The following is a 22994-nucleotide window of genomic DNA, read 5'->3' on the forward strand; positions in this document are numbered from 1 at the left end:
AAAAGGTATAGGTAATCTTTAAAATACTACATTCCTTTGGTGGTGGCTCTGAAAGTGAAAGAAGGGAAGAATTAGAAAACGATATAATGACCCCACTCTGTAGATTGGCCCGCCCAAAATAAATCGATTTGAAAGTTGAAAAACTCAGTTTCCTCTAGTCTCTCTCTCTCTCCCTATTATCTTTTGGTTTCAAGAATGAAGAAGGCTAGGAGACCTTCTTCATCTCTTTAAAAGACTTGACAGCAATAACAAGTCTTCTTAGTTTATCTTCTTGAATTTGAATTGATTGTTGAGTATCTTTCTTGTAAAAGCTGAGTGACAATTTTGTTTCTGTGTGTTTGTTTAAATTTCTCCTGGTGATGGCCGACTCCACGATCCAACTAAGGCTGGTTCGTTGTCCCAAGTGCAAGAATCTCTTACCAGAGCCTAAAGATTGCTCCTTTTTTCAGTGTGGTGGTTGTGGAACCGTTCTTTGCGGTTAGTTTCCATTTTCATCTTCTCTTTACCTGAACAAAGGTCAATTAAGAAAGCATAATTTCGAGAGATTAGTTCTTGTTTTTGATTGTTTCAACACTCTTTTTAAGTATGTTATGTCGACGATTAGAGGATAAAACAATTCTGACCCAATATAGTGTTTTGTTTGTTTGTTTTGTTCTGTATGTAAAGCCAAAAACAAGGACCGTGAAGCAGATTTGGTGTCGGTTGAGTCCGTGGATAATACAGCCAAAGAAACTGAAGTTAACTCTGGTTTTAGTGATGATGAAAAATCTGATTCAAATGCTTCATTAAGACACCAACATAATAATGGTCAAACACAGACTTGGGAGGTTCACAGTGATCCTAGTTCGAAACTGAATGTTGTTAATTCTGGTGATAACGATTCTCAACCGGGTTCGGCTCGGTTAAGGCGAAGAACAACAAAGACATGCGATTATGAAGGTTTCAGATTCTCCCCTTCTAACTATTTTACAGATCCCCTGTCTAGTGATGAAGCAATTGATCAAGACAGAGCTGGACTAGTGAGAAAATTGGATAAGCTAAAAGAACAGCTTCTTCAACCTAAAGAGCAGCAGATCTTGTGTTCTTCTTCAAGATTCAAAAAGGCTCCATTTGCAAGTTCTTCATATTACCGTCATTATCCAGAACCTGAACCACCATGTCTATATGGCAATAACCCTGATGTTTCTCTGCGTGGTCCGATGCATAATCAGTCTCATGTTCCAGCTTATGGAGATCCTCTTGGGATCCAGATGCGTGAAAGAACTCTGCAGCCATCTCATCTGCACAACTCAAGACAGTATATTGCCAATAATAATGGTGATGACTTGTTCGATACACATCTGAGAAATGGGATGTTACATCAATCAACTTGCTCGTGTTCCCACTGCTATGATCCATATCATAGAGCTTCAGGCTCAGTGTTTCCTCCCTCAGGATTGCCTGATGCTCTGCATAGTGCTGGTTTTTACCCTCATGAGAGAAGTTTTGGTTTTGATACTTCATTGCATAGTCCGAGAACCTTTGTTCCGCATCCTCCTGGTTCTCACTCTCCTGGTCCACAGCTCCATGGAAGATGCCAGAGTGGATATGGGGATGCGCGAATGAATGCTATTACTCGTGTTCGTTCCCGTAAAGCTGTATCATCTTCAAGTGGTACTCGCCTAATCCACCCTGTGGCTGGTGGTGCACCATTTATAAATTGTAAAAACTGCTTCAAACTTCTGAAATTGCCAGACAAAACAGATTCTGCGACGAGAAAGCAACAGAGAATGCGGTGCGGAGCCTGCTCTTGTGTAATAGATTATTCCTTTGTTGATAAGAAACTCATTCTCTCTACGGATCCTGCTTCAGCCAAAAAAGCAGAAACTCATAGTAGGCTGAATTGGGTAACTTCTGCTAACTTCTCTTCTGACTATGATAATACTGCTTACGAATTCCATGCAATGGATAGAGGACTAACCGACGTATCAACTGGTCTGACTTTGAATTCTGACAAAGCTCAAGAAATGCAGACTGCGGATTCTACTCCTAGTGTGACTGAAGACGAGCTAAGTTCAGACAGTTCAACAGGAAAAGTTACTCCTGATTTACCTCTTCACAAACACTTTGAATACTCTTCGATCAATGTAAGAGACCGGTCTGGGCCAAGGAGCCGAAGTTCTCGTTCAGAACAGGACAGGGTCGTGCTGAGCAAAACAGCCATGAGACAGAACTCTATGAAAAAAGATTCAGTAGCAATTGAGATGGACGTTAATGATTACTCTCACAACAATGAAGTGTCTCAAGATTCTGCCAATGACTATACCGATGATCAGGGAAGAACCAAGAAAGGCGGATTCGCGAGTATTGTGAAGAATAGCTTCAAGGATCTGAAGAAGTCTATACAGAACGAAGGTAGAAGTGATGTCTCAGTAAATGGGCATCCAGTAGCTGAACGTCTGGTGAAAATGGCAGAGAAGCAGGCTGGACCAATCAGGCCAGGAAACTACTGGTACATGAGGTCCTTCAATCTCATTAATTTTTCTCACCGACTAGGGCTGATGGTTCTCTTCTGTTATGTTGCTTGGTACCAGGTACGACTACAGAGCTGGATTCTGGGGAATAATGGGAAGTCACTGTCTTGGAATATTACCGGTAAACACCAACCAATGAATTGTCTATATTCTTCAATCTCTCTTCATTTTCTTCAGAATGTGTACTAACACTGGCGAAAGGTGACACTTTTCTTACAGCCTTTCATTGAGGAGCTCAATTACCCAATGCCAGAGAATTGTGCTGGCGGAACCACAGGAGTATTTGTGAACGGAAGAGAGCTTCACCAGAAAGACCTGCGCTTGCTCACTGCCAGAGGTCTCCCACGCGACAGAGATCGATCCTACACTGTTTACATCTCAGGTAGAGTGATAGACGAAGATACCGGTGAAGAGCTAGATAGTCTTGGCAAACTTGCCCCAACGTAAGCTTCCCCACAAAGCCTATAAAATTTCTCTTTAGCCTTACCATTCTAGTTAATGTATCTGACTTTGATGCTACATGGTCAGGGTGGATAAGCTAAAGCGTGGGTTCGGGATGAGAGTGCCAAGGAGAGCTGCATGAAGAAATTTAAAGAAATGTTCATGAAACTCCCCGTTGTGTTCAACTTGTATCTCTGAACATCCGTGTTTGATTATACTAACACATTCTAAGCTAAACTTTGTTCTAACTCCTACAGAGACTTATAATCAATGTAAAGGATGAGAATGAGGAAAATGAAATATCATTATTGGCAACAAGAATCTAAAACACCAAAAAGATGAGTGTATTCGAAAGCTTCCAAAATCATTATTGAGCCTTACTACAAGAACTAAATGTTTCAAATCACATGATTAACACACCACATTTTTCTGTAGCATCTTCCCATTTTGTCTTCTCACTTGTTTGTTGAGACATTCTTCTTCTGCTCCCCTTTTGTTACCTGATCATCAAAACTCCATAAGTCAGACTCCAAAACTAGAACTTTGGATCAAAAATACCAAAAAAAAATGATGAATTGGTTTGATGAAAATCATAGATATGGATCAAAGTCAAAAACTTTACAGCGTTGCAATTCGATTTCTGAATTCAATCCTAATATAGGCAATCCTGATCCATCAATTGGGCCTATGAATGAACACAAATTTTCAACTAAAGTATGTTCCTTTCACGCCTCAAGGTTCGAAAAAGGGCCAATTACTAACTCATCAAGAGTAGTTTTGCGATCCGAATAAGATCAAAGGAGGGAAAAAAAAACCCAGCCAATCTAGATCTAACGACCAAACAAGAGATAGAGAAGGACGGAGAATACGTTTTGCAAGACGAATCCGACAGCGACGGCGGCAATTACGGCTCCGCCGAGGATAACTGGTGGACCGGACAGCAAACTCCACTTGCGGTAAATCATCCCTGTCTCCTTCGTCTTCTTCTTCTTCTTCTTCTTCTTCGGAACTTGCTTTTTGATCTTCTCCGACCAATTCTTTGATGAAATCGACACAAGTCTCTCTGTTCGATATTGGGCTTGCTACTTTAGTTTTCAATTGGGCTCAATCCCCATACTGTATTGGGCGTACTACTTTAGTTTTCAATTGGGCTCAAGGCCCATATTAATACTATTAATTGTGATTTTAAAATGGGATTTTAAAATTAACTTTGTTGAGTGGAATTATTATTTTCTACTGTTTGGAATTTCTCTTTTTCCGATTCTACCGTATTTTGAAAAATAGGTAGATTTATCTACTTGTTTGCCCAAAAAAAAAAAAAAAATAGATTTATCTACTTTTGTCTTTTGAAAAATGTTCATCTAAATACATAATTGCATCTTTTTAAGTTTACAAAGCACTTTCATAATTCAATCATTCATATGTCTTCCTAACAAAAAGAAATTAACAACCGAAACTAGCCTTAATACAATCCTTTCTTTATTAAAATTGTCATAAAGTACAATCCAACTTCATTGGGAAATTCATAAACCCTGCTGAAACAAAAAAAAAGGGCCAAAATCATGTAAACTCCTAAAAGCTAATCTATACTATATAATTACTGCCATCATTAAAGAGACAATTACAATGACCAATCAAAGGGCAGACCACAACCAATCCTGATCGATAATATTGTCCAAAGATGAGAAATACGAATCTGCAGTTTCAGAATTCTCAAGAGAAGCAGGTGCAGTTACAATCTCGCTTGTAATTCCAGATCCTGATGTCGCAGGAGAAAGATCTCCCAAGAAAAGGTTACTTTTCCACTGGCCATTCTCAAACTCATGGTTAGGGAAAGAAAACGTTCTGAAAATGTTCTTCTTGTTCTCCAGATCTTCAAGATTTGTCATCATTACTTCTTCGGATTTCTTCGGTTTGATGTCTTCAGACTGCTCTGTGACATTCACTCTGTTTCTTCCTTCTTCGAACATTGAAACAGAGAAGTTCATGGTCGTCGTCGTCGCCTTCGGGGATGTGACGGTCGCGTTGTTACAAGTATGGTTTCCGAGATACTTCACTTCGTAAACCGAAGGATCTGTGTCTGATTTCTGAACTTGCTTCACTGCTACACAGTTTTGCGTGAATCGATGCGTGCATCTATAATATGCTCTGTAAATAAACAGAGAGGCATAGAGTTAGCAAATTCCCCAAAAAAGAAAGAAAAAATCAAAACTTTTTGAAATTCCCAAAATCGATGGTGGGTTACCTAGGGTTTTTGGATCCATGAATCTCTTTTTGTCCATATTTTCTCCAGCAATGACCATCTTCAATTGAACCATTGTCTTGTCCTGTTGCAACAAAAACCTTAACTTTCTCTGTCTTCTTCTCCGATGTTTTCCTGCAAAAAGAAAAAGATAAACAGAGGAATCAGACACATGTAAAAAAAAACCGTCCCTTGGAACTGAAACAGAGACAGAGAAAGAACCAATCTTATACCTCTTTTTGAGCATGGTTTTAGAATCCTTGTCATCATCGATCTCAGGGCTTCTTCGTTTAAGAGTGTTCTTGTCTTCGTTGAGGCTCAGCATGAAAATAGCATTCTGGTAAACACGGAGGATTTCAGAGATCAAGGTTTTGTTTGAATCAGCAGAAGAAGAAGTGTGTTTGAGATTGCTCATCAATTGATTCGCGAGATCTTTGCCTAGTTCCAGTTCACTGATCACAAGTTTCTCTTCCATCATCATCTTTTGCATTCACTCACTTGCAAAATCTCACTACAAAAGAACTTAGAATCTTTTTTAAAATTCTCTGTTTTCTTTCTTTTTGTTGAGAGAGATTGGTTTGTGAGTTTCGTGTGTTAGTGTCTGGGGTCTATTTATATACATGGACGAGATGAGATTCTGTGATTGTACTATGTCCTTGTGCTGCTTAGTGCTTCGACAATAAGTTCATTTATTTTTATTTTTATTTATTGTTTTTTTGGTTTTTTTAAAAGCTTAGCCAAGAAGTTGTGTGGAAAAGAGAAGGATCTTGGATAGAAATTGTCGTTTGCCCAAAAAAAAAAAAAAAAAATTGTCAAAAAGTTAGGAGACTACAAATTTTCACTATTTTGATATTATTAGAATATATATTTATATATTTTGCTAAATTTGTCTTAATAATAAATTAATAATGTTGGAATGAGTCTGGTGGGTTACTCGTTTCGGTTAACAAAAGAAAATATATACAGTAGTTGCTAATTCAATACCCTATTAGGCTATAATCCTTTATCTTTGTTATAAATCACTTATTGGATGGACTCCATAACCAAGTCCATACACAGCCCGTTCATGGCCCGTGTCCGTTCAAGACAATAACGCCCATTGGTCAATAGGTTTTGTGTTAGTCGGTTATGTATTTTACTATATATATATATATATGTGTAACCTCGAGTTTGATCAATGAATAAGAACAAGAGATTCTACACTTTGAACTCTCTAGTTTACAACACGTTATCACTACGATCGTTTCTAAAGATCCAGCTGAGTAAAACCCTAAAACCCTAACCGCCGCCGTTCATCCTTCTTTTTCCACCAAAACCCTAAACCGCCGTCTTTTTCCTCTTTGTTCGAAACTAATTCCTGTACACGAGCAAACATGTGCTCGTGATCAAGTTCCATCCGAAACCAGTTCGAGGTTGGTTCGTGGTTCGCGGTTCCGGGGTGAGTGCAGTACGTGAGCGGTACAAGGAGCGGTTCAAGATCAGTTCGTGAGAAAGCAGTTTGCGGTTCTGTTCGAGGTTCGTGGTTTGTGGTCAAGTGATATCTGAGGTCTTTAGCTCCCAGATCAAAACCGGTCAGACCTCTTTGGTGTTAAGGTAAAATTGAAATCTTATGGGACCATATAATCGAACCTGATCTTAAAGACTATTGAACCCTAAACATGCAAGTACACAACTAACAATGTTCAAGATCTCTTAATCCTATAAAACTCTAAAACCGGTCGTTTAGGATTGTTAGATTGTTTGTGAAATTGCACCAAACTTTGTCAAGCTTAAATCCGGTTGATTGTTGTTTATTGTTGCTTGATTGTTTGCTGCATAAGAACCCTAGAACTAAACTGTTAAAATCGAGTTCCATAAGTGAAATATTAATCTGATTGTTCTAGGATATTTAAAATATGAAACTGCATGCATCCTTGAAATTGAATCGAATTTGCATAGGGTATTATTAATCGAATTTGGCATAGAATTTTCCTGTAAATTACGGCTGCATAAGAACCCTAAAATCCTAAATTAAAATCGGAATCTAGAGAAATTCTAGTTCCCTAAAATTTGTCTAAAATCCTAATTAGAAAAGGAAAAGATAATAAAAGGAAAATTTCTAAATTATATTAAGAAAAGGAAATTCTATCTAAGTAAAAAAGAAATTATTGCATGCTAGTTCCTATCTAGTTTTGTTTGTTTCCATGCATACTAAAAACCGAAAAAAAAATATATATATATAAGGCAAGGCATGGTTCGGTCTTAAATACCGCATGACCTAAGTTTAATTTGATGGCATGGTTCGGTCTTAAATACCGCATGACCTAAGTTTAATTTGAAGGCATGGTCCGGTCTCAAATACTGCATGACCTATTGATTGATTGCATGGTTCGGTCTCAAATACCGCATGCTAATGATCGGTTGTCTATTTCTGTTTTATGCAGATGGCAAGGCTTAACAACCTAGACTATGCTGCCTTGAATGCTTCTGGAGACAACTATCTACAATGGGCATTGGACACTAAGATCATGCTGAAGTCAAATGACTCATTTGAGTGCATTGAGGAAGGTTTTGAACCATCCGATAAGCAAAATTACAAGGTCATTATGCATATGCGCCATCACTTTGCTGAGAGTCTCAAGAATCATTACCTCACCATAGAGAATCCTTTTGACCTTTGGACAAAGCTTAAACGCAGATACGGACACCAACAAACGGTGCTCCTACCAAATGCTCAATTCGATTGGAAAAACCTAAGGATCCAGGACTAAAAATCCGTGGATGAGTATAACTCAGAGCTTTTTAGGATTGTCTCACTCCTTAGGTTGTGTGGTACTGAGGTGACAGAGAAAGAGTTGCTAGAGAAGACATTGTCTACTTTTAGCACTCACAACATACTACTTCAGCAACAGTACCGTGAAAAAGGTTTTAAAACCTATGGGGCCCTAATCTCATGTTTGCTACTAGCTGAGCAGAACAATGAGCTGTTGTTGATGAATAGTGCTATGAGACCTCTTGGTACAGCCCCATTACCAGAAGCACACAAGGTAGATGTGGCAAAGAAAAATTCTAATGAGCCTAAAGAGCCCAAGGAGACCAACTATGTCCACAGAGAAATACACTATGGCCATGGCCGTGGTGGTAGAGGACGTGGTGGTCGTGGACAGTACCAAGCTAGCCGCTTTGATGGTTATGGCCGTGGAGGCCGTGGAGGCCGTGGCCGTGGTGGTCGGGGCCGTGGGTCCTTTAAACCACAAAACAAGGCTAAATCGGTTTGTCACCGATGTGGTATGTCTAACCATTGGGCCAAGAATTGCAGAACACCTAAGCATCTTATTGATGCATATCAAGAAGTCTTGAAGAAGAACCCAGAAACCAACTATGTGCATCTCGATGGTGAAGATGACTTCGACCATGAGAATGATGACTCACTAGCCTATGAGACTTCCGATTGTTTTAAAGAAGATAACTAATTTTATGTTATGGCCTTGGTTTAAATTCTAAGCTTTTATGCTTTATTTCGGTTTATGTATTGGATAATTATTTTGGTTTAAATTCAATGATTTTATTTCAATATTTATTTGCTTGTTTTATTAAAATTTAAAACAAAATTATTGTCATTATAAAAATGGCCGAGGATATGAGTGTACTAGTGGTGGACAGTGGATCCAGCCACACAATATTAAAGGATAAAAGATATTTCATAAACCTCATAATGAAAAGTGCCAATGTTAGTACAATTGCGGGTATAGCAAGCTTAATAGAAGGCTACGGCCAAGCTCATATATTATTACCTAATGGCACACATATTGAACTAAGTGATGCCTAGTACTCATTCAGCTCTAAGAGAAGCTTATTGAGCTTTAAAGACATTCGGTTGAATGGTTATCATATTAAAACAAAGGGTGAAGGTAGCAAAAAATTTCTATACATTACTGAAATTGTAAATGGACATAAGAAGGTCCTAAAGACTATACCTGCACTAGCCACTGGTTTATACCAGGCTAAGATTAACATGATAGAAGCTAACTTGGCAAAGCACAAAATGTTCAATGAACAGTTCACTCTATGGCATGACCGGCTTGGCCATCCGTGTACGAACATGATGCGTAAACTGATTAATAGTTCAAATGGGCACACCCTTAAAGAGAGAAAAGTTATCCCTAAAAATCTCATGTGTGTAGCATGTGCACAAGGGAAACTTATTATATGGCCATCACAAGCCAAAGTCAATAAAGAGACTTTAAACTTTCTGGAAAGGATACAGAGTGATATATGTGGACCAATACACCCACCTTGTGGGACGTTTAGATATTTTATAGTTATGATCGATGCATCAACCAGATGGTCACACGTTTTCTTGTTATCCACAATGAACCTAGCATTTGCTATGATGTTAGCTCAAATTATAAGACTAAGGGCACATTTTCCAGATTTTCCACTTAAGACTATACGTCTAGACAATGCTGGTGAATTTACATCTCAAGTGTTTAATGATTATTGTATGTCCATGGGGGTGAGTGTGGAAATCCTGTGGCACATGTCCGTACACAAAACGGATTAGTTGAATCCTTCATTAAACGAATACAATTAATTGCTTGACCATTGCTAATGTGATCGAAGCTTCCTATGTCAGCTTGGGGACACACAGTTTTACATGCGGCAGAACTTATACGCATCAGGCCATCTAGTGAACACAAATATTCACCATCCCAATTATTAACGGGTCATGAGCCAGACATATCCCATCTCAAAATATTTGGTTGTGCCGTTTATGTACCTATTGCTCCACCACAGAGAACTAAGATGGGACCTCAAAGGAGGATGGGAATATATGTTGGATATGAGTCTCCCACCANAGTCTTCCACCATTATAAAGTATCTTGAGCCAACCACAGGAGATTTATTTAAGGCCAGATACGCGGACTGTCAATTTACAGAATCCGAATTCCCAATGTTGGGTGGAGAGACCAGCAAGCTGGTTAAAGAATTAACATGGAATCAAACATCCTTGAATTGGCAAGATCCTCAGACTCTAGCCTGTGATGCAGAGGTCCAGAAAATTGTACATTTGCAAAGCTAGCTATACAATTGCCAGATTCCTTTGCTGACCCAAAGAGAGTAACAAAATCATACATACCAGGGTGTAATGCACCAGTACGTATTGATGTTCAGAAGGAACACAATAATCAAGTTTCTATAGAGTCTAAGCCACGTTTAAAATGAGGTAGACCATTAAGTACCAAAGATAAGAACCCTCAAAAGTCTAAAGGTGCAAAACAGACCAAGGTTAAGGGTATTACAGAAAATACAGACATAGCCGTGGCAAAGCCTAAGGTACCAAATGAGATTTGGGACGCTGAACCTCAAGGTCCTGAAGGTATTCATAATAATGAGATCTCAATAAATTATGTCATGTCTGGAATTCAATGGAACCGTAAGGATGTCGACATCGATAAAATATTTGCATACAAGGTAGCACTTGAGATAAATGAGGATCAAGAACCCACGTCTATATTAGAGTGCACTCAAAGTAAAGATTGGCTAAAGTGGAAAGAAGCCATTGTCGTGGAGTTAAACTCTTTAAAGAAGATAAGTGTGTTTGGTCCGATCTTAAGGACAACACCTGAAATAAAGCCAGTTGGACATAAGTGGGTCTTTGTAAGGAAGAGAAATGAGAAAAATGAACTCGTGAGATATAAAGCACGGCTTGTAGCACAATAATTCTCTCAAAGACCAGGAATAGACTATGAGGAGACATATTCCCCTGTGATGGATGCAACAACATTTAGGTACTTAATAAGTCTGGCTATAAGAGAAAAACTGGATTTGCGGTTAATGGATGTTGTAACCGCATACTTATATGGTCCACTGGATAATGAAATATATATGAGATTACCAGATGGTTTTGAGCTCAAAGATAAGAGTGGTTCTCGAGAACAGTAATGCATTAGGCTGAACAAATCCCTTTATGGACTGAAACAAAGTGGTCGAATGTGGTATAACCGGTTAACTGAATATTTAGCTAAAGAAGGCTATAAGAATGACCCAATCAGTCCATGTATATTTATAAAGAAGTTTGCAAACAAAGGGTTTGTAATTATAGCGGTTTATGTGGATGATTTAAACATCCTTGGGACCTCTGGGAAAATCGTCTAAACAGTCGAATATCTAAAGAAAGAATTTGAAATGAAAGACCTAGGCAAGACAAAATTCTGCTTGGGATTACAGCTTGAGTACATTGGTAATGGAATCCTTGTGCATCAAAAGGCATACACAGAAAAGGTACTCAAGAGGTTTAATATGGACCAAGCTCACCCATTGACCAGCCCAATGGTTGTTAGAAGCTTAGACTTGGACAAAGATCCATTCGGTCCAAAGAAGGCCGATGAAGAAGTTCTCGGACCTGAAGTGCCATACCTCAGTGCTATAAGAGCGTTAATGTTCTTGGCTAGCCACACTAGACCGGACATATGTTTTGCCGTGAACCTCCTAGCAAGATTTAGTTCTTGTCCGACCCAAAGGCACTGGAATGGAATTAAGCATTTACTTTGTTACCTACAAGGGACAACATATTTGGGTTTATATTATACTAACCATAACAAAGAAGGTTTAGTTGGTTTTGCTGATGCAGGTTACTTATCGGATCCGCACAACTCTAGGTCTCAAACAGGCTATGTGTTTACACATGATGGTACGACGATCTCGTGGCGTTCTATGAAGCAAACTCTTGTGGCCACATCATCAAATCATGCGGAGATCCTAGCAATTCATGAAGCCAGCCGTGAGTGTATTTGGATGAGGTCCATGACTCAACATATTTGGACGATAGTGGCATGGACGACAAAAGGGAAGCAACCGTAATCTATGAAGATAATATGGCCTGCATCGCACAGCTCAAGGAAGGTTACATCAAGGGAGATCAGACGAAGCACATCCTACCGAAGTTCTTCTTCACACACGAACTACAAAAGGCCGGAGAAGTTCAAGTGGTGCAAGTGCAATCATGCGACAACTCAGTCGATCTCTTCACTAAGGCATTACCGACAACAACGTTCAAGAAGCTCACGCACCAGATTGGAATGCGGAGGCTTAAGGACTTAGAGTGATGCTTGGAACAGGGGAAGCAATGCATGTTGTACTCTTTTTCCTTCACCGTGGTTTTGTCCCGTTGGGTTTTCCTGGTAAGGTTTTAATGAGGCAGCAACCCCCTAGCGTATTGCATCGATCCCTTAGCATCAGCATGGTTATGTCATCCAAGGGGGAGTGCTATAAATTACTTATCGGATGGACTCCATAACCAGGCCCATACACGGCCCGTTCATGGCCCATGTCCGTCCAAGACAATAAGGCCCATCGGCCAATAGGTTTTGTGTTAGTCGGTTATGTACTTTACTATATATATATGTAACCTCGAGTTTGATCAATGAATAAGAACAAGAGATTCTACACTTTGAACTCTCTAGTTTACAACAATCTTATTATTTTCGATCTATAAATTAGACCAATTAATGATCATATATCAACTACTTATCTATAAAGCGTCAACTATATCACCCCAATCACAATAGAAGACCCCAAATCTGATGACTCTCACTCAATTGATTTAGCTAATATATCTTTTTATCTATAATTTTTTGAAATATAATTATTGAAGACGACGAGTGAACCAATAAACTAAATTCTTCAAAGACCTCCCTGCCGCGTTATTAGATCCGGGTTGAATGTCTTGGTTCGCTGACGTAAAGACCCGTACGTGATCTCATTCCAATTATTGCGTCACTTCTAATTTTACATTCGTTTTTAAAAGATTAGCTAAACTACACTCTTTTTTATTTATGATACAAACAAATATTTATTTAAATTTACCAACATATAGTTCATTTATTGCATATAGTTGCATGTACTCTTTAGCTATTCGATTCACATATTTATATTCCAACCATTTCATATTGGAATTTGATTATGTAGTTCGTTAGATTTTTAAGGGGTCAAAGATCGAAATTATAGTGCCCCTAAAAGCTAAATCAAGAATCTATGGATCAGTCAAACCATGCAGGTGTAGTTTTGAGAAAATTGATCAATGTGTCTTTTTCATTCACACAATTGACAGTGACGTATTTATCATTATTAATACGATTAAATTCGAAACCACAATGATCCATCATCTTGTGGCATTCACCATCGTATTGTAGCTAGGCATTTGAATATATAGAATCAAACAAAAGGATACAAAACATACGGAAAGAAAAAAAATCACAGGTAAAACAAAAAAATATGAATCACCAAAATACAAATCTATTGTTTTGGAAATTTATTAATTATATGTTATAGTACAAAAGATAAATAACTAGACGAATTTTTAAAAAATCTCGAGAGTGATAAGCTGAAAATATACGCTTACAAATTGTCCATTTTGTCTTTTCGTTTAAATTTTACAATTTTCCATGTTATATGGCAGAACATATCAGTAATGTCATGACACTTAAAAAAATAATAATAATTTTGCTCAAAGAACAACCACATTTTGTGTGAATCTAGATGAAACCTAACCTTAAGCATTTGCCATATTCATCGTGCTGAATTCGTCAGTTTAATATTTGTGGACAGTAGATAATAATATAATATTGATATATCCACATTACTGTAGTCTGTATGTATCCTATGTTCCTCAGTTATAGAGACTTTGTAGCTTTCTGAGTCCAAACTAATTTCTTGGAAGTAAGTGTCTAGAGGCTGCTCCGCTGCTGCTTGAACTTAATTAATTACTCAATAGGAAATATAATTTTATATTTTTCGAACTGAATATTTATTCTGCGACGCGTCTACTGCTAGTTTAACGCGTCTGGTCAAAAGGAATAGTTTATGACTAACCAAAAATTAAGTAAAATGGCCGAGTGGCATATATGCACATGGCTTTTTTGCGCGGAAAAATAATAACTCTAATCACAATTATCAAATAATTAGTCATGTATGGACTAGATGAATATGAATATGATTGGTGCCTCCTTAAAGGTTAATCACTTAATCTTAATATAGGTTGTTCTTTCTTGCTTTGAACTGATATGAGTGATTTAGTACTATACAGCTTTTTTTAAGTATCGCAAGTTCGCAACCATAATAAATCAATAAGAAAACCAAAAACGCTCCCCTGTGTGTTTGTCTCCCAATTATTTTTGGAACATGATTATGGACGTATTGTAAACGTTTTGAGTAGATCAATGTAATCAACTACTGAAACCCAAAAGAAGAATCAACAAGGGTGGAGTCGGTGATTGAGAGCTCTATGTTATACGCCGTTGACGGCTCAGTATCCTCGGACTACCGGTGAAAGGCTTTCAGTTGCTATGGTTTTCAATGAATCGTTTATCGCCACTTGACAGCATGTTTTCTTTCTCCTTGAGGTGTCATCTAGGAGAATCGTCAAAATCGTTTATCACTTCATTGACTCCAAAAACGTTATTGTTTTTGTCGATGTCGATGGACTGATTGTGTTTATCATTTCGCTGCTTCCAAAAGCGTCATTGCTCTTATCGAAGTCGGTGGACTGATTGTTCTTTGCTTCCATGTTTTTCATCTTTTTTTTGCCATGGGACCAAACCATAGGTTTTAATTCATTGTAATTTCTAACTATTTTTATTTTAATGAAAAAATTACATCCTTAGCAAAAAAAAAAAAAAAATCAACAAGGAAAGAAAAAAAAAAGAAAAAAGAAAAGGAAACTGACTTATTAACAATCTGATAGAGATTATAGATACACATACTGTATATGTATGTACCAGATTTTATTAATAATACATGTTACGGTCAAAGACAAACAACAAAATTATGTTCAATATTTATTATAATGGTTCATTTTGCTGCATGAAAATTTTGTATCGATATTTGACATACTAATTAAGTATATGTTACACAAATATTCGACAAGTAATATACGTGATGGTTTTGGGAAAGGAAACATCCAAATACGATTTCCTTATCGACGGGGGAATGATAAAAACGACTACCACTGATACAATTCAGAATAGTTATATGTATCTACCGAAATATAGCCACACAGATCATAATATATTATTTGTACAACAAAAAAACGAATATTAAGGTAATTATAGATTTTTTTGGGTAATTTCCAAGAAAGGTCTTTGGGTGCGTGTTGAAAAAGATATAACGTCCTTTAGAGACCCACACATGTCACGTCTTTACGCCGAACAGACAAATTCTATTTTTCCTTGTTAGCAAAATAACAAATCTAAATATACCCAATTTATTTAAGTTCATACTATTTTCATTTTAACACAATGAAAACAAACGTATTTAACATCAACATCTTAATAAAAATTAGTTAAGGATATTGACTAATTCACAACTACATAAATATTTTTTGTTGTTGGGTCGGAATTCACATTTGTATTTTAATCTGTTGAAATTTATAGTTTTGATTGATGATGTCTAGAACCCCATAGAACAGACAGGAAAACTATTATTTAGTCTATTTGTCAAACAGATTTTGTTGGATACTGAAATGATGACAATAGGACCAAATAGCATAAGAGTTTAGATTTATTTGGAAAATTGAAGAACATTATAAAGTGCTCAATTATTTATCTTTTATTTTTTCTTCATGATTGGTAAATAAATGACTAGAATTATTGCGAAACAAGAACTTAACTTTCATAATTGATAAACATAAAATTATCAGAAAATGTGTTTACCAGTAGCCAGTAGGTGTTAAAGGACATAAGACTATGGACAGAAATAGTAAACTGGAATTTTACGAAACTCAAATTCGTTGAATACCTTACGACGTGAAAGAAATCTAGATTTAGTTCACATATATATAATACTAGTGCACTTATGAATAATAATAATAATACGAAGAAGATGAAGAAGATGAGAGTAAGAAGATATCAATGTTGATGTCTGCCACATTGACAAAAAAATCAAAGTGTTAGTCACGCCAAGTGTGAACACAGAAAGTCCTGTAAAGATGATAAGCACGTGGGAAAACATCTTAACACTTTCATTGTATTTGTCTTTTTACATAAAGCTGTCGAGTTTTTCGGCAAGAAATTTTTAAAATCTTGGCCACATAATTATATCTTGATTTACATTGGGGAAAAAAGAAAATGATAGAAACAGTAAGGGATCCATCAGAGAATATGGGAACATAAATCGTTAATTACCACGAATTCTTTGACCATTTTTTTTTTCTTTCTATTAATTATCGACTGTAACATAAGTTGCATTATGAAATACAAGTTGTAATTTTTAAGAGCAGTTGCATTATGCTACACCTAGAAATAGAAGGCTATAACAATACATACATCTAAACATGCATTTGTCTACTGTTGTGAAAACCCGTGTCACCTTACGTTGACCGTGCGTGAATAATTTCATCTCGCAGTCTTAAACTGAATGATGGGCTTTCTAGTTTCTATTTGGACCCCATAGTAACGAGTATACTCATTGGGCCATAATTTAGGCCATTTGCAAAAAAAAAAAATCGACCGCAAGGATGAGATACCCCATCTTAAATTTTTTTTAAGGCTGGTTCACTGAAATATTTTCTAATTCATATACTCCTTGTGTCCGCTTGTTTGATGTTTTGAACTTTTCACATATATTAAAACAGAAAAAAATATAACTATTTTATTATTATTTTTTTGATAATTTATTTGTTTTTATTTGTGACCATTCATATATCTTTGTGATGATTTAGTTTACTCTACTTTTTTTACTTTCCCATATTTTTAGTATTAAAAATATTTAGAAAATCAATCTTTGAGGGACAAAGAAAACTCTCCAAAACATCAAAGTATATGAGACACATGGAATATATCTTAAAAATTTTAATTATTAAGAGACGACCAATCTTTTCTGAATAATAAAATCTGGACTGTCAGGTAAATTGGTAAAATAGTGACTTTTTTTTTGGTTTGGTTCAATGGCTAGAGAATTCTGGATTGCTGTAAAAAAAAGAAGAATCATATGGATTCAATATTATTTATGGTTGATTTAAGAAATACGTAAAGATGGATGATAAATAAATTTGAATCCTAAGCAAATTATATTTATATTGATAATTATACATCTCAAAATAGTAATAATCAAAGTATATGAGACAGAGGGAGTATATCTTAAAAAATTTAATTATTAAAAAACGACCAATCTTTTCTGAATAATAAAATCTGGACCATCAGGTAAATTGGTAAAATAGTGACTTTTTTTTTGGTTTGGTTCAATAGCTAGAGAATTCTGGATTGCTGTCAAAAAAAAAAGAAGAATTATGGATTCAATATTATTTATGGTTGATTTAAGAAATACGTAAAGATGGATGATAAATAAATTTGAATCCTAAGCAAATTATATTTATATTGATAATTATACATCTCAAAATAGTAATAATCAAAGTATATGAGACAGAGGGAGTATATCTTAAAAAATTTAATTATTAAAAAACGACCAATCTTTTCTGAATAATAAAATCTGGACCATCAGGTAAATTGGTAAAATAGTGACTTTTTTTTTGGTTTGGTTCAATAGCTAGAGAATTCTGGATTGCTGTCAAAAAAAAAAGAAGAATTATGGATTCAATATTATTTATGGTTGATTTAAGAAATACGTAAAGATGGATGATAAATAAATTTGAATCCTAAGCAAATTATATTTATATTGATAATTATACATTCCAAAATAGTAATAATCAAGGACAGGTACATTTCCTTTTTTTCTTGTCTTGTGAATGAAAAAAGGAGTGGAAAACTTTTTTAGAACGAATAATACTATTAGAAGAAGAAGAAGAAAAAAAATCATTTCCTAAAAAACTCTCTACGTCTGTTGGCGAAAACGACGCCGTGCTTCATAAGCCAATATCTTTCTATCTCCTCCGGCGTCCTCCCCGGGATCCTTCCGGCAATCAACTCCCACCTACATGCCACGTAGGATAAACTAACAGTCAGTTTTCAGAAAATTACAAAAATACCCTTTATTCCAATTATAACCGGATAAAATTTCCTTATTCGGTTAAATTTGTATAGGAACCGAACCACAAAATCGTACTCCCCAATCAAACAGGTTTCAAAAAATTATTTTGTTTCATACAAACATACTGTAATCAAAATTGGAGGAAACAACGAAAATCAAAATTGAGAGTTCCATAAACTAAAAAGTTGAAGAAAAAAAAACCGAACCAAAAAAATCATGTTAAACACAGTCATTGACAGCTCGGTTAGGTTTGGCCCAAATAATTTAATAGGAAAAATACAAAATAAATATAAAGAAACGACCGACTAATATTTATTTATGACTAGTGAGAAATCAAATGAAAGCAGATTGGAAAAAAAAAAAGAGTTGTAACACCCAAAAAGAAAAATATGTTACAATCAGATGGATCGAGAGAAAGAGTATCTAACCTGTCGCCAACGAGTTTGTACATACGAGAAATGAGATCTTCTTCTTCTTCGGACATCTTCACAGCTTCCCATTCGATGCTACTCACCTCTGTGAACAAAAATAAAAAAAAACAATATATAATAAGATCAGAAACTCAAAACCGGAACAATTAAGAGACAAAGAGAGAGAGAAAGAAATAATTATCAGACCTTCGGAACAAGAAGCCTTGGCTTTGCTCTGCCTCCGTCGGCGTTTATCCATTCTTTCCGTCTTCTCTGAACGAAACATATGAGCTAATCCCGTCGTCGTAAACACAGAGAGACACAGAGAGAGAATAAATATCGAGAAACAATAACTTGTTTTGGATTAATAGGACAAGCGCTTTGTTTCTTGGAAAGGAAGAGAGTGAGAAAGAGAGAGGGGAGGGACTAGGGAGGGGCTCGAAAAGGTAAAGAATATCAAACTGATTATTATATAACTGCGCGTGTCTGTTTAATTCCTTGAATAATTAAATTTATTAATATTATCATCCACCCTTATTTTATTATACTACTATATATACTGATTATAATAACACTAATAATTTAGTTCGATAGGAGAGAAGAAAACGAATCTGTAGACTGTAGCTCACTGTGTATCTGTGTGTGTGTTGTTGCTCCAACGGCCTGGTTCATTACAAGAGAAGAACGACAGATACAACCATAACTACTTCTCTATTATTTATTTCGTTTTTTTACATATAACCTTTGACTTGCGGTTGTAAATTTCCTCGTTTATAAAGAGAGAGAGAGAGAGACACACAGTTGGGGAGAGAACTAATAAGGAGACTCTTCTCCTCTCTGGCTTTGACTTTTGAAAATACCATAATGTCCCTTATTATGTGTTTTCCAAATTATCAAAATGTCCCTTAAGTATATTGTAGTATTATTTTTGAATATAACAAGTCAATAATAACCCCCACACAAGTCATATTTGTTGCAAGCCAAAAAAGAAAAAGAAAAGAGAGAGATAAAAATTCAGATATTGTTTTGAAAGTTTGATATAAGAGGGAAAGTTTGGTAGAAACAATATTATTATAATTAGATGAAAGTAGAAAAGAAATAGAAATAGAAAGAGAGTTAAAAAAGAAAAAATAGTTAGTTCGAGAACATATCTCTATGTATCTTTCATATATTCCTTTGGTCTGATAGTAATGTCGTGAAATGGTCCGTAAATGTACTTATGGTTGTTGTGCGTCTCATGGTCCGATGTGGTCCGTAAATGTACTTATTTTCTGTGACAATCCGTCCCGTAGACCCCACTAGCTTCACTGTTAGTTGCCCCAACGGACTGTACGTGGATCCTGCTAGTCTTCCGCTAGCCGTCCCAATGGACCCCAAGCTGGTCTTGCAGGACATCGATCCTAACTCATCATTGTGGATATTTCAATCCACCAGTAGGTTATTGGTGCGTTACGCATTCTTTGAACCCTAGTTCCCACCCTTTAACAACCTTCCCACAGGACAAGCTGTCACCAATTGATCTGCAGGTACTATACCTTTCCAAAGTTCATATGGTGACTTGTCAGTCACCTTATGCGGTATCCTGTTGAGAATGTAATTAGTGGTAAGCAATGCTTCCCCCCACATATTCTGGGCTAACCCAGATTTCTGCAACAACGCATTCATCATCTCTTTCAGAGTTCGATTCTTTCGTTCCGCTACTCCGTTAGATTCTAGCGAGTAGGGAGCGGTTGTCTGATATATAATGCCTTTTTCTCTGCAAAATGCATTGAACGGCTCATTATATTCTCCTCCTCTATCACTTTGAACTACTTTTATAGTTTTCTGAAGCTGATTTTCTACTTCGAGGGTGAACTCTTTGAATTTTTCCATTGCTTCATCTTTGCTATGCAAGAGATATACATAGCAATATCTTGTGCAATCATCAATGAAGGTAACAAAGTATTTTCTTACCGCCTCTAGTTTGCACATACTTTAAATCACATAAGTCTATGTGAATTAAGCCTAGAGGGTCGATTGTTCTTTCAACGCGTGGTGAGGGAGTTTTAGTGAGTTTGGCCTGTACGCACACTTCACATTTTTCTTGGTTAGTTTTGAATTTCGGAATCAAATTCAAGTTTTGCATTTTTCGCATTGTTTTGTAATTGACATGTCCTAAACGTTCATGCCAAGTAGTAAACGACTCAACCAAGTAAGCAATAGGGTTTTCTTTCATTTCAGCAACAGAAGCAGAAGCTACAATTTTCGTATGGACTGTCGTTACAGACATCTTGATCAGTCCACCCTTAACAAAACCCTTTCCCAAATACATCCCATTTTTCTTAAGAACTAACTTATCAGCCTCAAAATTGATGGAAAAACCATGCTTGCTTAGCACTNGGACTGTCGTTACAGACATCTTGATCAGTCCACCCTTAACAAAACCCTTTCCCAAATACATCCCATTTTTCTTAAGAACTAACTTATCAGCCTCAACATTGATGGAAAAACCATGCTTGCTTAGCACTGTTCCAGAGATGAGATTCTTCCGCATGTTAGGTACGTGCTTCACGTTCTGCAAGGTGAGCTCACTATCAGAAGTTAGCTTCAGAACCACTTTGCCCTTACCTTAAATCTTGGACATCGCCTTGTTGCCCATGAAAAGCTGCTCGTTTGACTTGTTCTTCTCGTAGGTGGTGAACATGGTCCTATCAGTACATATATGTGTGGTAGCACCAGTGTCGTAGAACCACTCCACTGGATTCCAGATATCAACCAAGTTACATTCCGTAACCACCGCAACCATGTCTTCTTCAGTTAGGTTTGCTTGCAACTTGAGATCTTTGGCTTTGCTTTTGCAAACATCAGCCTTGTGTCCAATCTTACCACAATGATGACACATTCCTTTGAACTTTCTCTCAAGGTTGCTCTTCTTGAAGTTTGGTCCAGATGACACCTTCAACGGTTTATGAGGAATAGAGATCCCTTTACCCTTGCCTTTAAACTTGGCCTTATGCTCAGCTACATGAACATCATGCCCCTGGCTTTGAGCATCCGAATGAGCTCCACGGTTGTTTTCCTTAACTCTCAACCGACGGATGAGATCATCAAGAGACATTGCCTTACGCTTGAAGTTAAGGTAATGCTTGAAATTCGACCAGCCTGGTGGTAGCTTCTCGATCAAGCAATTCGTCTTGAAGACATTGCAGATCGACATCCCTTCCAACTCGATCTCCTGAAAGATGCGTTGAAGAGCCTCCACTTGTTCCATAATTGGTTTGGAACCCACCATCTTGAAGTTCAGAAACTTCGTAGTTGAGAATTTCTGCATCCCAGACTCATCAGTCTTGTACTTGGTCTCCAAAGCTAGCCACAATGCTTTTGAAGTCTTGTACATACTATAGAGGTCATACAGATCATTGACCAAACGGTTCAGAATCTGACCTTTGCAACAATAGTATCCTTGAGCCCAACTATCCATGCTTCCGACCACATACACATCAGTGTCACCTTGTGGAAGCGTTGGTGGATCCTCTGTAAGGTACCTTTCCATGTTCATGCTGGCCAAGTAGTAGCGCATCTTGTTTTNCAAGTTAAGGTAATGCTTGAAATTCGACCAGCCTAGTGGTAGCTTCTCGATCAAGCAATTCGTCTTGAAGACATTGCAGATCGACATCCCTTCCAACTCGATCTCCTGAAAGATGCGTTGAAGAGCCTCCACTTGTTCCATAATTGGTTTGGAACCCACCATCTTGAAGTTCAGAAACTTCGTAGTTGAGAATTTCTGCATCCCAGACTCATCAGTCTTGTACTTGGTCTCCAAAGCTAGCCACAATGCTTTTGAAGTCTTGTACATACTATAGAGGTCATACAGATCATTGACCAAACGGTTCAGAATCTGACCTTTGCAACAATAGTATCCTTGAGCCCAACTATCCATGCTTCCGACCACATACACATCAGTGTCACCTTGTGGAAGCGTTGGTGGATCCTCTGTAAGGTACCTTTCCATGTTCATGCTGGCCAAGTAGTAGCGCATCTTGTTTTGCCACGTTTTGAACCCAGCTTTGCCATCAAAATTATCTGGCATCATTCCTTGGGAAGCCGAAGGTGGTAGCCCCATGTGGGTTGATCCATTACCGAACAGATTTTGGCGCACGTTTTCCAAACCAGAATCGGTAAGCTTCATGTTTTCAAGTTCTTTAGCAAGGCGTAAAGCCAACTCCGCATGAGTTTCAACAGGGGTTGCAGGAACCCTAGCACCGTCAACGTTGTTGGTGTTGTCTCCAGACATTTTTTTTCTCTGTTTCACAATAAACAGATCTGATTAATATATTAATCAAACAATTCAAGTAATTAAATTACATTGAATTAGTTTTGCAAACTCGCTTAACAAGCGTTCGCAGAAACTTGTTTCACAAACTCACTCAATTAAGAGCGTTCGTG

At 37.0% G+C, this 22994-nt stretch overlaps 4 protein-coding genes across 4 annotated transcripts; 1 reads left to right on the plus strand and 3 right to left on the minus strand.

Moving 5' to 3' along the window:
• Positions 107 to 3340, plus strand: LOC104783210. The gene is made up of 5 exons (XM_010508338.2): positions 107 to 477; positions 667 to 2491; positions 2574 to 2634; positions 2733 to 2956; positions 3042 to 3340. Exons 1-5 carry the CDS (start codon positions 360 to 362, stop codon positions 3094 to 3096), a joined length of 2283 nt encoding a protein of 760 aa, XP_010506640.1. The 5' UTR covers positions 107 to 359; the 3' UTR covers positions 3097 to 3340.
• Positions 3241 to 3993, minus strand: LOC104783211 (succinate dehydrogenase subunit 8, mitochondrial). The gene is made up of 2 exons (XM_019245112.1): positions 3824 to 3993; positions 3241 to 3454 (listed from the first exon to the last, which is right to left on the minus strand). Exons 1-2 carry the CDS (start codon positions 3917 to 3919, stop codon positions 3410 to 3412), a joined length of 141 nt encoding a protein of 46 aa, XP_019100657.1. The 5' UTR covers positions 3920 to 3993; the 3' UTR covers positions 3241 to 3409.
• Positions 4412 to 5786, minus strand: LOC104783212 (probable WRKY transcription factor 46). The gene is made up of 3 exons (XM_010508339.2): positions 5430 to 5786; positions 5200 to 5331; positions 4412 to 5102 (listed from the first exon to the last, which is right to left on the minus strand). The coding sequence occupies exons 1-3, from the start codon at positions 5684 to 5686 to the stop codon at positions 4589 to 4591; spliced, it is 903 nt and encodes a 300-aa protein (XP_010506641.1). The 5' UTR covers positions 5687 to 5786; the 3' UTR covers positions 4412 to 4588.
• LOC104783213 (transcription factor CPC) lies at positions 17824 to 19267 on the minus strand. The gene is made up of 3 exons (XM_010508340.2): positions 18777 to 19267; positions 18588 to 18675; positions 17824 to 18102 (listed from the first exon to the last, which is right to left on the minus strand). Exons 1-3 carry the CDS (start codon positions 18853 to 18855, stop codon positions 17985 to 17987), a joined length of 285 nt encoding a protein of 94 aa, XP_010506642.1. The 5' UTR covers positions 18856 to 19267; the 3' UTR covers positions 17824 to 17984.

This window comes from Camelina sativa, chromosome 4 (assembly GCF_000633955.1).
Source record: "Camelina sativa cultivar DH55 chromosome 4, Cs, whole genome shotgun sequence".
Lineage (NCBI taxonomy): Eukaryota > Viridiplantae > Streptophyta > Magnoliopsida > Brassicales > Brassicaceae > Camelina > Camelina sativa.

What these genes read in the sequence shown, in the direction of transcription:
- LOC104783211 (XM_019245112.1), bottom strand. Translation starts at nt 3,919, where the DNA reads ATGATTTACCGCAAGTGGAGTTTGCTGTCCGGTCCACCAGTTATCCTC. An exon ending in TCGGATTCGTCTTGCAAAAC is followed by an intron (nt 3,455 to 3,823) that starts GTATTCTCCGTC and finishes TTTGATGATCAG; the next exon opens with GTAACAAAAGGGGAGCAGAA.
- LOC104783212 (XM_010508339.2), bottom strand. Translation starts at nt 5,686, where the DNA reads ATGCAAAAGATGATGATGGAAGAGAAACTTGTGATCAGTGAACTGGAA. An exon ending in AAAACCATGCTCAAAAAGAG is followed by an intron (nt 5,332 to 5,429) that starts GTATAAGATTGG and finishes TTCTTTTTGCAG; the next exon opens with GAAAACATCGGAGAAGAAGA. An exon ending in CATGGATCCAAAAACCCTAG is followed by an intron (nt 5,103 to 5,199) that starts GTAACCCACCAT and finishes GTTTATTTACAG; the next exon opens with AGCATATTATAGATGCACGC.
- LOC104783213 (XM_010508340.2), bottom strand. Translation starts at nt 18,855, where the DNA reads ATGTTTCGTTCAGAGAAGACGGAAAGAATGGATAAACGCCGACGGAGG. An exon ending in CAAGGCTTCTTGTTCCGAAG is followed by an intron (nt 18,676 to 18,776) that starts GTCTGATAATTA and finishes TTTTGTTCACAG; the next exon opens with AGGTGAGTAGCATCGAATGG. An exon ending in TACAAACTCGTTGGCGACAG is followed by an intron (nt 18,103 to 18,587) that starts GTTAGATACTCT and finishes CGTGGCATGTAG; the next exon opens with GTGGGAGTTGATTGCCGGAA.
- LOC104783210 (XM_010508338.2), top strand. Translation starts at nt 360, where the DNA reads ATGGCCGACTCCACGATCCAACTAAGGCTGGTTCGTTGTCCCAAGTGC. An exon ending in TTGTGGAACCGTTCTTTGCG is followed by an intron (nt 478 to 666) that starts GTTAGTTTCCAT and finishes CTGTATGTAAAG; the next exon opens with CCAAAAACAAGGACCGTGAA. An exon ending in CTTGGCAAACTTGCCCCAAC is followed by an intron (nt 2,957 to 3,041) that starts GTAAGCTTCCCC and finishes CTACATGGTCAG; the next exon opens with GGTGGATAAGCTAAAGCGTG.